Source organism: Vidua macroura, chromosome 6 (assembly GCF_024509145.1).
Source record: "Vidua macroura isolate BioBank_ID:100142 chromosome 6, ASM2450914v1, whole genome shotgun sequence".
Lineage (NCBI taxonomy): Eukaryota > Metazoa > Chordata > Aves > Passeriformes > Viduidae > Vidua > Vidua macroura.
Window position 1 is genome coordinate 22,783,961 of NC_071576.1, and position 16,385 is coordinate 22,800,345.

Below are 16,385 nucleotides of genomic sequence, written 5' to 3' on the forward strand. Positions count from 1 at the left end.
ATGCATCTGCTGTGCTACCATTCAGTAACACAACTGAAGCTGTATAATATCTAGCTGCTGAAATAAAGTAAAAGAAGACAAAAGATACAAAAGGAGAACTAAAGGTCACTTCTCTGGGTACTTGCTGTGAAGCTGGAGGCTTGTGGTTAACAGTCTCTTGTTTCTGAGTAATTCCCCAAGCACTGATACAAGGGCAAAGTAAAGGTCCTAAAGAGACTTCTACCCTTAAACAACTGAATTTTATCAACCTATGTCCAGTGTAATGAAGCTGAGTTAGCTTCCCAATAAAAAGATAGACTTTTACAGTCCCCTAAGCTTGACAATACCCACATGCTGGCCAAAGTGGTGCCTCTAGCATTCTTATCTGCCCAGTGTTAGAAACTCAATTCCTTATGTATACATAGTTTCTGCTTTCCTTATCCCTCAAGGGGATTTCTCTAAGGTAACAACGTATAACATAAAATAGACTGTATCTGAGAGTGATACCACCTCTTAAACTGGTTTTTTCCTCCTCAGGGTCATTTTGCAGTTCATTTACACTGGAGCTAAGGGAGAATTCTTTTACTTCCACCTCCTGTACAAAGATCGACTCACCTGCCCTGGCTCCCTGAACACTTAACAATGGCCTAGAGGAGGAAGTAACTATGCTGTGACAGCACACACTTCCTAAAGCCTGTAACAAAGTTATGTAAAATATAATCAGGGGATGTTGGTGGAATATACTCAAATATGCAGAGAGAATCTAGCATGGGTTGTTATCCATTGAAGAAGATGGCCCAATGACTGTACATGCTGCATAGGTGAGAGCATCCTATCCCACACATTGCAGGAAATTTAAAAATATAAGAAAAAAAGGCTACTTATACAGAGACCACAGATGGATACCATCATGATATAGACATTCAGCCATCCTAAGAGCAGCATGGCACACTGACACCAAAGCAACACCAGAGGTGTGATGCTAGCTGTTTTACAGTTTTTAAATCACTGCAAGCCTCATTGATGGCCACAAAGCTCTGTATTTGTGTTGTAATAAGTAAGTGCTATTTTTCCCTCACTCCACCCAACTTCCTTAGAGGTAATGGAAGATACTTTATAAAAGTGCTTATTATTTCAAATAGCACAAACTCCTAGCAATAATTTTCTCAGGCTAAAAGTGACAGAAGTTTTCCAGGTCTGTATTGTTCCTTCTAAGAATCCTCAAGAGACACCTCACTGAAACTACTTTTCAGAAAAGATCAAATATGTCGTGTTTTGTTGATAGCTAAAATGCAGCCTAAGAAAAAACTTCAGAACAGAATGGCAGGTTCCATTTTGATTTAGGTGTTATTGATTTTTAATATGGGAAGAGAAAAAAATTTAGAAATTCTATAACCAGCACTAGAACAAAGATGAAAAACCATTCCTTCCCAAAAAATTTCTATACATCTGTTCCCCTTTATTGCCTGGGTGATGACATACCAGAATTGTATTATAAAGAACTTCAAGAAAAGACTAGAAATGCTTGTATTTATTTATACAGCCTTACCTGGAAAAACTAGTATTGCAGAGCAAGAATCTCCCCATTTTTTTTGGACTTTGTCCTCCAGAGATAAATACCACAGAAGTGTATTGCCTTGCCAAAAGAGACCATTCCAGTTTACCACAATTTGGGCCTCTTTGTTTTAAACTACACAGAATTCAGTAGTTCTGAATTCCACTCCTACTATTTGAATCTAGCTGACTCTTCACCTGAACACAGAGCTCAGCCTTCAGCATTTCCAGTAAATCAATATTTCAACATGGAAAATCAGAGAGGAGCTCACACTACCACAAAGAAGTCCAAAATTAATAGAATAAATTGAGTAACAGCATCTTGCTTCTGGCAGTGAAGAGTTAAGTGAGTAAAGGGGAAATTCCCAGTGAACTGCCTTCAGCAGATATAACAGAGTGTTGTCTGTTCCTGCTTTAACAGAGACTTTTAGCCACCACATTTCTGTCTCCCTCAATCCTCATTGGAAAGATGATCCAGTCCCTCTAGACAAAGCCAGGAATTCTGGTGCACCATACATGTAAATCTCTGCCTATTTTATGTGGTCATTACAGAACAAAAGATTAAAATTACTGCCATTGTTTTAGAAGCAGACAAAACAGAAGAGGTGAGGAAGAAGCAATTAGAAACCGAAGAAGGCTGAAGTGAAATAAATTTTGTACTCTAACAGGCCCAATTAAGTCCAAGGTACTTCACTGGCACAAGACACAAGGCACTATAACTCAAAGTGTAAAATACAACAAAGCAACAACTGTTGGTAATGCCCATATTCTTGGTTCATTTTATTTTCTTCTCTCCATTCTGGCAGTGTAAAGGAGAAAACAATGCCTGAAGGCTGGGGCCACAAGTGCTGCACAGGGCTGAGGCACTATATCTAGCAGCTGCTAAAACAGAACATCAAAGTCTCAGCTCCTTTTGAAAACCCATCAGGCAAGAACCACTCCTCCCCTTCAGCTTCTTTAGGAGCTGGTACACTTAACCACTTCAGCGTGTTTGGCAATTCTACAACCACTTCCAAAACAGGTGGGGCAATGGAAAAATCATGGGAGAGCCCCAGATCATTCAGTTATCTCCTTTTCCCCAGCAGGCAGCAACACGCTTGCTGACCAGAAAACAATTAAGCATTGAGAACAGGAAATCTGTAATTACATCTCTGAAACTACAGAAAAGGCTCAGGTTTTTCTGTAGTAAACTGGGTCAACAAAATCTTTCTCCAGGAAACTGATACATCTGATGACAGACAAAGTCTGTCATTAGAGGAAGATGAGTAAAAGGATGTTAAGATAATCATATTGTATAGGACCAAGAGATGAGACAGCACATTTTATAACATAGTTCCCAGACTTGTCCAGTATTCATTGAAAGATCCCTCTCTGTCAGATCCTGTCTGCAGAAGAATGTTCAAGTTGCACAAAACTTACTCGATCACCCAACTGCCCGAAGTACTGTTCATTAGATTTGTGTCTCTATCTACAACTGTAAGATAGGAGGTAGAGACTGTAAGCACTAGTTTTGTTCACAACATTTAGGAAAAAAGCTTTTAAATTATCTCCATTTGACCAGGCACCTGTGTTGGTTTCTCCTCCAGCATGGACAGAAAAGTCTATGATGCAGTTGTGCCAGCTCTGCTGGTCATCCCAACTGCATACTATATTCATCTTTTCCACTTGGGGTTTGAAAATAGGCATCTAGGAATGATGCCGTTTCCTTAGAGATGCAATTTTGCTGGATTCATTAATGACAGATTTTGGGTAAGCCTTTCAATTGATAAGGTCTTTTTGGACTGTATATGGGGCTTGAGTATTTCTACTGACTCTGAAAACCAAAAGGCAAGAGTAGGTATCTTCAGATGAAGTGCAATAGCTTTCATTTGTGGAATTCGTGGTTAAACATGAAAAAAGTTATGCAATCCTATATTCCATTCCAACCCAATCCCTTTTTCTAGAGCCAAAATGAAATTGTTTCCTACAAGTACAGAGAAAATTGTATAATTAGTCAGAAGCTCCCAGACTCAGAAACACAGATGGGAACCATGGAATCTCCACCCCAGGAATTCCACCAAGTGATTGCATGTAATTCTGAGCATGAACACAAAGATGCAGATGCTAATCCCTTAAAAGGGCAGACTAAAATACCCCAGCCACTCGTGGAATAATGTCCTTTCAAGACTTCCCTCCTACCATAGATAAGACATCAAGCAAGGAAAGTAACAGTGTCCATCAAGAAATCTCCATTATATGCTGCTTCTTTATACGTGATGCCTTTTTTGATGTTTCAGCAAATGTTCTAAATACAGCAGACTCCAAGGCCACAACTGGTACATTTTGGAGAAAATTTATCTGCAGTACAGGCAAGTAAGAGTCCAAACATGGCCTCCAGAAGGCTTGAGGTGAACATCGAAACATTTGCAAAGAGGTTAAAACCCTAATGTTGTGTACTGTGTTTAAGGCTCTAGAGACTAGTTGGAGTATAAGACTGTAAGCAAGCCCTCACATAAAGATAATAGCGTTAGTAAAAACCTGAAAATAAATGACAAGAGTAGTCAGTACCTGGTTTTGGTACCAAACAATATACACCATGAACACCAGAGTGAGATTTTGACCAACAATACACAAACAACTACACCTTGTATAGCAAGAAGCATAACAACTCACAATTCATAGTGTTACATGATTCCAGGAGTTAAGGTAATTTCAGAGTGAAACATGCAAACAAAATACCAGCACCACAGTTCTTTTCCTTTCACAGAAATGCTTCTCAGTAATGTCTACGCTCATATTCAGGATCTGCAATGCTTTAGAAAACACAGAATGTTAACCTTTTTTTTCTATTTAGAAAATATCAGTAGAAAAAAAACCTCTGTGCTACATGAACCATGGTCTGTCCCCTACACCTCAAAACCACCTAGAAAACGATGTATAAATTTTGTTGTCTTTATAGTAGAGGATACTTTCATATTTAAATCATTCACTTCATTATCAGGAGCAGGAAAGTGGGATTTCAGAAACAAATGAAAACACAACTCTGACCTTTGAAAAAAGTAAAATCAGTTATGCAAACAATGTCCTGAACAGAAAAGCAAAATATTTAAATGACTAAAGATGGATTGGATCCAAGTTTCTTTAAATATACCAGAATAATCCAACTATTAAAACTGGGTTTTCAAAATTATTTTACCAGTATCTATTATTTACTTATTACTTTTAAATGTATTATTTGTGCTTGCTTACAGAAACTAAAATAAAAAATTAAGATATTGGTGAACTTTGATAAGAGAGAAGTTATTATTCCCATTGATTTTTTAGTAAAACTAATTCCACATTCAAACACAGCTCCTCCTTGAGGTTTCCAGCTTTGAAGATAGATAAGCAAATTGTCAATATGCAAAACCGAAGCCTGTGAAAGACAGCTGTTCCAAAAAATCTTAATTGGCAGCCTTTGTTGGAATTGTTCCTAAGGGATATATCTAAACTTCCTTGATTTTCTGGTAAGGAATTTTGAAAACAGAAGGCTAGGGGGATCACTGATAGTAGAAACCTAAATCTCACTTTCCTGGAGAATATCCTGGAGATATTGTACACAGTTCCTTACTGGAAAGGGATGTGCTCATCAAAGCACTAAATCTTAAGAACAGCAAAGTCGATGAAGAATCACTTTTGGGGCGGAGTTTTTGTGCCTGCGCTTAAATCTCTCACATATGCTGCTCGAGTTACTGATTTCTTCACAAAAGATGAGATTCTGCTCTCTTTATCATGTTGACTGCCTGAATCAGAAAGTCTTTAATTGTTGCTCAAATTATGATCCATCCAAAGATATTTACAGAGAAGCCAGAATCTTTAGCATCATGAGACTGTCAAAGAATCACATCCAAGTGTCTAGTGGAGCTGAGATCAGAAATTTATTGAACAGAACATTCTTTCTAACACGTTATTTCACACTGTTTCTAACACCACAGCTTGAGAAGTTTTAGGAAACTGTAATGGGAAGCATAAGTCACTCCACTAAGGAGTACATTGTCTTTAATATGTAACGAAAATTTCTCATTTGAAATTCAGAATTTGACTGTGAAAAGTTTTTCTGAGCTACGTACCAGTACGAAGAAACAAAATTCTTAAACTTATTAAATTTCAAGTCTCTGCATCTTCAACTTATGAAAATGCTAAATGAAGATAAGCTGATACCTCTTTACCCACCAGCATCTTTATCCCAATATTAAAAAAGAAACAGATGGTCCAGACTTGAGATTTCCTCCTCCTTTTTATATAGTCTCCCAAACATGAAAATTTTCTCAGCTGAATTTTGAGAAAACTCAAATTTCCAGCACTGAAAATATTCATGGCCTGAATTGGCTACATTCTTCACAGAGAAGATTCTATTTTTTTTTCCAGTGGCAAGCAAATAAAGAAATCTTTATGCATGCAAAAGGTTTGGACCAAGAAAGTCACAGCCCTTTTGCTTTAAAGGATGAATCTTGCCCAGGCAAAGCATCGCTAACAGACAGCTGCCAACAGCATGTGCAGCACTGCCAGATCTTCTTTGACTAACTTCTCAGTTAAGTCCCATGTGCCAGAGAGCAGAAAGATAGAAAGGGGAGTGGAAGACATGCACTGAGCCAGATGCAATCTGAAATTCAAGCAAAGAAGCCAAGCAACACAGAATCATAGAATGTCCTGAGCTGGAAGGGACCCACGAGGATCATTGACATCCAACTCCTGGCTGTGCATGGGACACCCCAAGAGTAACACCGTGTGCCTAAGAGTTTTGTTCAAACACTCTGGCAGGCTCCCCACTTCCCTAGGGAGCCTGTTCACATGTCCAACCATCCAACAGAGCTCTCTTACTTTTAAATTCCTTTTACTAAAGGTTGTTGTCTCAGTGCCAGTTTTAAATAGATTTGAATCAGCCAGGCTAGCCTGGCATCCCCCCCACCTGGTTTGCTGTGAACAGTTCTTGGATAAGAAATATTCATAAAAATGCCATGTGCGCAATACGAGAGTGTCTGGAAACTGGTATCTTTTAGCACTACCTAGCTTTTTTTTTGCTCACTCTCCTCTGCCTTTTCTTTTTTTAAGAATATATCTTTCAACTACTGTTACAGAATGAAATCCTAGAAGTAACTGCTTGTAATAAAGGATTCTTGACATTTCCATCCTGACACTGCACAGTCCAGCCCTAACAGAGCACTTAAAAATTGTCGTAACTGGCACTGGTTCTGGACAATCCAGTAACAAGCTTTTTTGAGTGAGCTTTCTTGCTCACTACCAACCAAAGTTCTCATGCCCAGAGCATTTTGGTCAAACTAGTCAATGGCTGATAGTATCCAGTGTAAAAAAGTACTAGTAACCAAAAATGTTACTTATTATTATAAGCCACAATACTCCCTACTCAAAAAGTTGGTGCTCCACAATGGAGTTCTGGTTGCTGCATCTTCTTCAGATTATAAAACATACCTACCCCTAAGACATACTGAACAGGATCACCAAGCAAAGCTGTCACCAGATACAAAGGGGAACTGAAATAATCCTGACTTTTTTACATTTCTCCCTCCCTCTTTTTCAAAAGACATTCTTGTTAAATACTGGATTCCTGCATGGTTCACAAACAGCTGCTGGCTTGATACCTGCAGCTCAGAGAAACACTAGAGAATAACAGATTGACATAGAGCCAACAGCATGCAATTCACAAACTCTGGTGTCAGCCACAAAACTTTACCAGTCACAAAGCTAGGGGAAATTAGGTGAAAGCAGAACCTTCACAGGAAAGGTCAACTAACACTTTCAGGGACAGGAAAGGGGTTTCTTCATGCTTTTGCAGGGATTTCCCATTTATATCACAGTACAAAACACCAAAAAGAAGACTGTTCATCCTGAGGAAGCCAAGCTAAAGCATGACCTTGGTCTGGATGGAAAATATGAATGTGCATTGCTGGTGGAAAGTTCACTGTACAATGGAAGATAGCTCCAAAACAAAGCCTAGTAGGAAGGAAAACCCTTTGGCCCTTTTGCTACCTCCTGCTCTGGCATATGTACTTGGTCACTGAAACTCTTAACTCAACTGAGCTTGATTCCAGGCCCTTTGGCTGCTGACTTTGTAGGGTTGTCCAGGGACTGGCCCACAGGAGGGCTGCCTTCTGGGAGCCTTTCTACATGAAACTCAGATCACACCCTACTCCCAGCAATGGACTGGCCTACTGAGATAGCAATATAACCCTAATTCAATTTCTCTTCCTCAGCTGTACAACAACAATGTCTTCAATACAGCTGTTCAAGACCTTTGCTCTCACAAATAATCAAAGTTCCCTTGTCACACTACCCACTACACCTCCATCTACTTAAAGTGAAAAGGTACAGGGCAGACTTGGAAATCTCCAAAATATTCACAGTGAGTTCAACTTCAGGGCAGTCCTGGGCAGTGTGAGGCAAATGAAGTCACTAACCCTATCTTGTCTTTCATAAGCCTGGCTTAAAAAGGGGATTTCCATTTCTACAAAGCAGCATTCTGTATTTCTGCTAGGGAGGATACAGAACATGCAGCCCCACGATTTCAGAGTGCCTCACTGTAACACACAGGAATAGCACAGTTCAAAGATGGGCCCAATCAATTCCTCTGTTCTTAGGCCAGATGGACCTGCCCTAAAATCAATGCCAGAAAGGACATTCTTCTGGGAAACTTCCCAATGCCCTTCTCAGCTGCACAACTGTGAACCAATTCCAGCAGCTATGGCATGGTAGCACAGCTTTCATTTATACTTCACTACGTGCAAGGCAAATCAATGGATAAAATTTGAGATCCTTGTGTGAGGAAGAGTCACAGATGGATAAAAATATTGTTCAAAGAATTAGGAAAGGGGGAAAAACCAGACATTCGTGGGATTCCCTGACAGCTCTGTGCAGAAGGAAGGGCTGGGCTGGAAAAAACAGGGCCTCAGGTTCCTGCCAAGCTGTCTGAGGCCAGTCTTTTCCAAATAGCTCAAAGAAACAGCCAAGGCTCCCTTGTAACCCTTTCAGAACTACTTTAGAGAGGAAGGCTGCCGTAGCCAGAGCCACTCCTACAGAGCACCAGAATATAGGGTCCACTCAATCCTACAAGAATGTAAGGAGCAAAGTAGATCCCCCCCCATGAGAACTACAGGTACATTAACCCTCTGAAAACCACTCTGGAAAACAACTATTTCAATAGTGAATGGGAGGTTTAAATAAATGTAGAGGAAAGGAAGATGTGCTGGTCACTTTGCAACATGAAATATCTAGAACTGATACAGTGTATTTCAAAGACCTCTGAAATCAGGGATAACTGGGGAAACATTTTGGGTCAAATAGTGCAATAGAACAAGATTTCAACTTGTTCCATATTGAATTAGGTGTTTACTAGAACAGAAAAGATCCAGCAATTTCCATCACAGCCAACAAAATCCACTGGTGCAGGAAAAGAAGAGTTACCTAGCAAGGAATGGGGAATGAAAAAAAAAAATCCCTGAAAAAATGATTACTTATACCTGTTGCTCATTCAACATTTACTGTAATAATCAAAGAAAAACAACTGCATATTAATAAAAAACTCAGTGTTTAGCATGGTCAGAAACCAACAAGATAGTCCTATATCTAAGCTAAGATAGAAATTAAAGATATTAGTTTCATGTAAATAACACTAGTGCATTTTACCCCTTCTTGACGTACTGTTTTCATTTCTTGTCATCTCTGTAAAGATAGCCAGACAATTATTAGAGGGCCAGGAAGATCTCTATTTAAAATTTGAAAAGAATGGAACTGTTTAGTTTAGGAGAGACACACAAGAAGGGAGATGATAAAAAGATAGAGAATAAATAGGGCAGAAAATAAATCAAGCATTTCTGTTTGCCTTCATGTGATCTTGTTACAGGTACACAGACTTTTGGCAAAAATCAGGAAAAAATTAAAAAAGGAACTTTTGCATAATATGCACCACCTGTGGAACTCATTGCTACAATTCAACGGGACTACATTTTTTGCAGAAGGTAGAATACATGATTAATGATAATATCCACACTAGACTATGGAGAACCAAGTATTACAAGAACTACATGCCAGCTGTTAGCAGTTAGAGGGCAAAAATTGCAGCTTTTATCCACTACAGCCTCAAGCAGCTGGTAAGCCCAGCTAGAGCCGCCCTTTGCAGAGACCTTAGCTGCCGCGTGCACGGGCGCTCCAGGGCTATGGCGTTTGCCTCATCGCTCTTCCTCTCAGAAAGGGAATTTCCCTGCTGCCCATCAGAACATTTTTTGTACTGATGACAGTGGAGATAGTTGCTCTGAAGCAGAGGATGGGAGAACTGAAGAGATTAGCAGCCCAGTCCAGGATAGCAAATCCTGTGTTTACATCTGGGTAAGGTCAATTTGTGGAAGCAGCTGAAAAGAGGAAACCCAAAATCATTACGTAGTATTGGTTTGGGAGAAGGTAGGAGACCCCTGTCACTCTCCTCCACCTATCAACATAGGCTGCTTGCTCTCCATAGTTTGCTGTAGAGAGTAGTAGGAAAGATCCTCTTATATCCTCTGGAAGTCACGTAGTCAAAAAGAAGCTTGTTCCCCCTCAAATTTGAGAGTTATTTGCAGAAAATGTAACTGTGCAAGGCCAGCAGACAAAGGTAGTGCAGTGGCAGTGGTCCCTGCTCAGCCAGGGCCCATCCAGGGGAGGCAGCAGGCTGCAGCTCCAGCAACGCTTCCCAAGGGCAGCTGAGTAGAGAGGCCGCACTTGCACAACTTCACTGGTGCCCTGCTCTGCGGCCTCAGTTTTTGCCTCCAGCTCAACAGCACTGGTTCCTACGGTCTCCCTGCACGCAGCACAAACCTCCTTTGCCTCTGGAAAGGGTCCTGCGATTAATCTCACTTATTACCTTGGAAAAGTAACAGCGCAGCGGCTGCCAGCCAAGTCCGACTCAACAGCGTCTGGGGAGCGAGGCTGCAGGGCCAGGCCTCAGACTGTCTGGGCAAGTCACGAGCTTTCCGCCTTTCCTCTCCTGCAGGCTCCAGACAGACAGAGCCAAGGCCTAGCTGTGGGAAGCAGGGATCCTTGAGGACTCTGCCAATCCATGGTGCTGAGGTCCAGAGCAATTTCCAAGCAGGATGGAGAGCAATTGGCCCTGACAACACGTTTCCTTAGTGTGACCAATATATATATATATAAAAAAATATACAAGGTGAGCCATGTATTTCTCAAGTTTAAGTCAGCCAGTTCACTTCCACACTTAACAAGTTGTCACTGGTGACCCTGGGAGACATGCATGGAGAAAAACTAACTAAAGGTAAGAGGTTGTTAAGGCAGGAATTACAGGCACAAATATGCACAGATGCACAGGGAGAAGAACATGCACAAAGTAGAAACAGGGTGACTTGTAAAAATGTACAGCTACCCAGGTAGTAGTTCTATTTTTTACTTGTCCTCCTCAAACTTCCTCTGAGCAGGAAGTAATAAACCCTAAATTCAGGGCTCTCAGAAATGCTGCCTCTCAAGGACCACAGGTAGAATCAGCACAACAGCGCTGCTGAGGCAATGCAGACAGAGATCACAGAAAAATCACTGAACACACCCTCAATTATTTCTCCACCTCAAATAAAGAAATGGAACCAATTCAGGCATTAAGGTAAAGAGAAAAGAGAAGAGAATAAGCACAGTGGGGAACAAGGAACAGACACGTGGCTATGCTAGCAGAGGGCTGGACTCAGTGCTGTTGGGCTGCTGCTGCTCTGGCACTTCTGTAGTGCTTAGGCAGGGAGGTGTTAAGGTCATTGCAATTTGCTCAGACTGAACTGAGGACCTGTGTAACCCTCAGTGCTTGCTCTGCTTCCTCCCTTCATCTCCTCAGGCATCAGCGTAGGAGAGCCTCCAAATCACCTTACACCTAGATGCTGTGCAAACAAATAGGCTCTGAACACTTGGCAAAAGCAGCACTGGAGAGCAGTCAGGTAGCCTCCACTTTTCAAGAAACTGCAGGGAGCTTGAAACAACTATTTGGAAGAGAATAAAGTTACCATCAACCCAGAACTACAAGGCAACACATATGTAACACAGGGAAGATATTTATTCTTATAAAAACTTGGCATTAGCTGCCAACATCCCAGGAAATTCTCTAGTCCTTACTTCTACCTGCAAGCCCATACATAGTTAGCTCTCTCCCACAGCCCCAAATGCAACACCCATGCTGCTTCTGCCATGCTAAGCCCACCCTAGTCTAGCTCAAGAGTCTTGCAAAAAAGCAAGACTGTCCCATCATAAGAATCACCCTGCACATCTTTTGTCTATTTCAGTCTCCCTCTTCTCATTGCTCTTCAGAGCCTGTCTAGTCAGGGTCCAAGCATGATTTTTTATTTCATATTCTACAGCTCCAAAATTTAAAATAAAAACTGAGGAAACAACAAAACCACTTTCACCTTCCCTTCATGTTAAAACACAGCCAGCTACCCCTTTGACACAAAGGATTGAGACCAGTGAACAATAATTAGCTGGTGATTGCTGTCTGGGGTCTTTCTGGCAAAACTCAGATTCAGTGAAACTACAGAAGCCAAATACACCAGCTCAGAGAAAACCCTCAAAAGAGACCTGGGATTCTTCCTTGTAAGTCCAAAGAAAAGATACTTGGTGTGATCAGAGCATCTGAAACCTAGAAGACATAGTACATGCACCCCTAGTAGCAAAAGAAATTAGCATGAAGCAGTAGTAGGCACTAGGTGGAGAATCAGAATATAAAGTAGCCACTACCCAGCCAAGGCTAAGGAAGGCCAGCAATTAAAAGGAAGGTCCTGATTTGGGAGACTGTCAGGGGACGCAGCACAGCAATCTTAGTTTGTGAAGTGGGGTGTGCAAGTGAGCAGAATGTACAATCATTTTGCTGTAAAATTTTTGGGATATAAATTAATACATATTTTCTATTAGAGCAGGCACAGGAAGCTCTTTAAGTAGTACTGGATTTCCTGCACCTACATTGTTGATTTGTACATGAGCAGTAAATATATGCAATGTGACCCAGAAGCATCTGAGATAATAAATGTCTAGACAGCACCTTCTGGTTTTCCACCCTATTCTATACTTCTAGGCAGGGAAAAATAAAAATGAAAATACCCAAAGCAGAGATTGTTTGGGAACCTGAACATACAGCAGGTATGTGCACACAGCCTGTGAGGTCCTGAGAGCTGTTGCTATTATTATCACTGAGAGTAATACCAGAGTAAATTAAACTTAAAACAGATCAGAAAATTTAAAAAGCATGTGTTTATATAAATTTAAACCAGATTAGGCAAGTCTACCAAGAAAACATTTCTTGATGAACCTGAGCACCTTGGCAGAAATTATGAGCTAAGGTGTATTTCAAACATGTCAAGCAAGGAAAAGAGGAGAATCCCTTTTCTCTGACTGCAGTAGCCCTTCACAGGCTCTCTAATATAAATTCGACTGCCATTCTACCCTCTGACTGATGACAAGGAAGCTTGCCTGCCTGCCCCTAACCAAATTAGATAAGCCTGTCAAAAAATCGAAGGAAAAAATATGCTGAGCAGTTCAGAAGTGCAAGGTCAGTCTTCGGGTTTGAGATAAATGTTATGAATGAGCAGGAAGCTAATGAAACAGATCTGAGAAAACACTGACCATTTCACTGCTGAATTCTTGCCAATTTACTGCCCCTATGAGATGAACACGAGCAAGGATGGCTGCTGCTGAATACAAGGTGGCCACAGAAAACACAAATCTGTACCAGATAGAAAGAAATCTTTCTTGCTGGTTTTGGTCCAGGTCTTAAGAGATTTAGTGACTTGTGGAACCCAAGTAATTCTTAGAGACAAAATCCACTGTCTTTTTCAAAAAAAAAACAAGTGGTACAGCAGCTGCAAATTCCAGTGCCAGAAACATCTACTAACCTCCATCTACTGTCCTTACAACTAGGGATTACTCAGCTATTTGCTAACAGGTACTTCAAAGCTACTTTATGTTCTGAACCAACACGTTTCATTCTGTTAAACACCTGATTTTTTACCTTTATTATGAAACCAAGAATGCTTTCAGAAAAATGCTTTTTCAAGAGTAGCTCTAATATGGTCTTGGCTTCAGTTGATTCATAGTTTCACTGGATAATGAGGAATCACATTCATGGTTGTGGTCCTTGGATTACATTACTAAAATTGTGATAAAAATTATACATGGTAATCTTTAATAACTCTACTACAAAACATGTAATCATATGTAATGCCTTTACAGCACAACATGAAAGAGTGACAATCCTGCCCAGTGGACTGAGTGAGAAGCTGAGACAGAGCTGAGATACAGCACTAAGACAGGACTAGGATTAAAGAAGGAAAGAACAGATTTGGCACAATTTCATTGATATACAGAGGGCAACAAAGGCAGGTCTGCAGCAAATGTGGCAGAAGTTGACAGTCACGTCACCATAGTCAGAAGTAAGGCCACATACATCTTGGAACATTTCACCTCTTGTGCAGCCCTGCAGGCTTCTTTGTCTGAGGTGCAGCAACAGGCTAGGCCATCATTTGAGTGGAAACAGTGTCAATGCTTATAGAAAGTGTCAAAAAAACCCTCAAAATGCACAGAAGTGTAGATTTATAAAATAACATTTTAACATAGAACCATCCTCTTTCTCTGTATTGCAAACCCAAGACCTCCTTTGCCTTTTGGCAAGAAGACCACTAGTTAAGCACCTTATCTCATGCAAAGGAATTGACAAAAGAAAGGATAACTTCTTTTGAGATACATTTAGATAAGTCACTACTGAGAGTGGGAGAGTGGGAATTAAAGGGGAAGATGATTTGATTAAAAGAATAGCCTGAATCCTACAGCTTTGTGAGCATCAAACCAAAATTTTCTAACCAACTTCAGCAGCACAGAGCCATACAAAAACTGAGGATTGCACTTCAGAGACCGATGCTTGAACTGGAGCTAAGTGCAAGCCAGATAAGAGAGCCATTCACAGAACAATTCCATCCTTGCTGAATTCTGCAACTGACAGATGAGAATCTCAATCTCAAAACAGGAAGCTTTTCTTCAGTCATCCAGCACTGAGCACGGGCTGACACCCATCAGATGACCCTCTATGAATTGCTTGCTCCAATGTAACAAATCGAGTACCAAAAAAGGCATTTACAATACAAGACAGCCATCCCCATATACCATGACCTTGATATTCCGTTCGGAATTTTCTCATTAAGCAGAAGATCACAGACCAAGTAATCCAGCACTGCCTCAAGAATTTTTTGTTTTCATTTCCAGATTTACACAGAACTCTTAACTCCCAGTATTTAAGCCATTCAATAAAAGGAGCCATGAAGATAAAATAATAAGGAGTCTTAAGGCATCTTTCTGACTCTTGTTCTGAGGATAGAAAACAGAGCAACTGAAGTAATGAAAGACTAAATGACTGATAAAAGTTTGAAGATGGAATCTTCTGGCTGGAAAATTCTGAAGTATTATCAGATTGCTATACAAAATAAAACACAAAGTTTAAAGGCGTTAAACTATGCACATAATGCCAGATGAGGCACCACCCTGGAAGTCATTCAGAGTGGAGTTCTGGGCATTAGTGGTGGGGTTTGCAGCTCTGTCTGTGAGCCCATGCAAAGGTGCAAACTGAGCTGAAAAAGGGAATGGACGTGCTAGGACAGCCTGCATGCTGCTGCTCTCCCAAGCCATGTAGGAGGGGAAGGCAATTTACACCTGTTGGATAGGTTCTTTATTTGGACTTGGTAATAGCTTGCCTGGATGGGGTCCAAGAGCAGAATCACCACCACTTCTCTCAATAACTTTAAACCCCTGAGGCAAACATTGTGCTGGAACAGAAACAGGCCAGGAATTCATTTCTCACATTCCTCTTCTTGAGGCAGGATGAAAAGTAGTGACTGATGAAATAAGAACAATTTTACTTGAGCTTTCCAAATCCCATTACAATCTTTCTATTGAAGGACCCATTTGGGAAAGGATCACCACTCAGATCACATGCCTTCTGCACTGTTTCTGCCTCTCTCACTTCCCTCCATCTTCCAGTAGCATTCAGGCACTAGTGATAAAAATCAGTATTTTCATGTACATAGTGCTTTCCAGAGCTAAATTCATGTCTTGGAGAAGCTCTGCTTTATTATCCTGTTTTAGAAGACAAAAAAGAACATTTAGGCAAAGGACTCAGTATTATTTACTGGAGTGACAAAGGAAGAATTCAAAACTCCAGCAGTCTTGGGCTGTATTCCAGCCTGGTTACTGCAGCAAGTGTGCCTTATTCCTAGCTTCCAAGATTCAGACTCCTGCAAGTAAATCTTGCTGCTCTTTGAATCACAGGAAGAATGGTTTTACTGTAGAATCAGTCCTGATTCCCAGGAGTGTATAAGCCATAAGTATAAATTCCAATGCCCAAAATTAATATAGAGTATAAAGAAGACATCTGGAAAAGAAACTCTGATAAACACTGCTCTATCTTTGAACAATCTACACTTGATATTCAAGGAAAAAGCATGAAGATGAGGACTTAGTGGAGATTTTTGCAGCATCAGATCTAAGTTTGCATTCTGCATATAAGTCTCAACACCAACAAACTTAAATTTACAGATGCAAGGATGGGAAATGATCAAGGAAAAACAGACATTTCCTTCTCAGCCACCATGTTCATCTATGCCCTTATTTTACCATGAACCTGACAGCTCTGGGAACACAGCTATTTTCAAAGGGCTAGTTTCTAGACCAGAGAGAAAACCATTACTAAGCCCTTAAAATCACAGAATTGTTTATGCTGGAAAAGAGTCTCCTTTTAAGATCCTCAAACCTTAGCATTACCAAGTCCACCAGTGAAACATGTCCCTAAGTACCACATCTACACATGTATTAAAAAC

The 16,385-nt window shown here is 40.6% G+C and overlaps 1 protein-coding gene across 8 annotated transcripts in view; it reads right to left on the reverse strand.

Annotated features, from left to right (window-relative positions):
- TTLL5 (tubulin tyrosine ligase like 5) overlaps positions 1–16,385 on the reverse strand; it is a 131,267-nt gene that overhangs the window by 40,426 nt on the left and 74,456 nt on the right. The window contains exon 31 of one of the 8 annotated variants that reach the window (XM_053979194.1): positions 15,506–15,645. The exons of the other annotated variants lie outside the window; for them this stretch is intronic. Coding sequence (XP_053835169.1) covers positions 15,615–15,645 — 31 coding nt within the window. The 3' untranslated portion in view covers positions 15,506–15,614. Of the gene's footprint in view, positions 1–15,505; positions 15,646–16,385 lie in introns of those variants that run through there. 8 annotated transcript variants of the gene reach the window in all.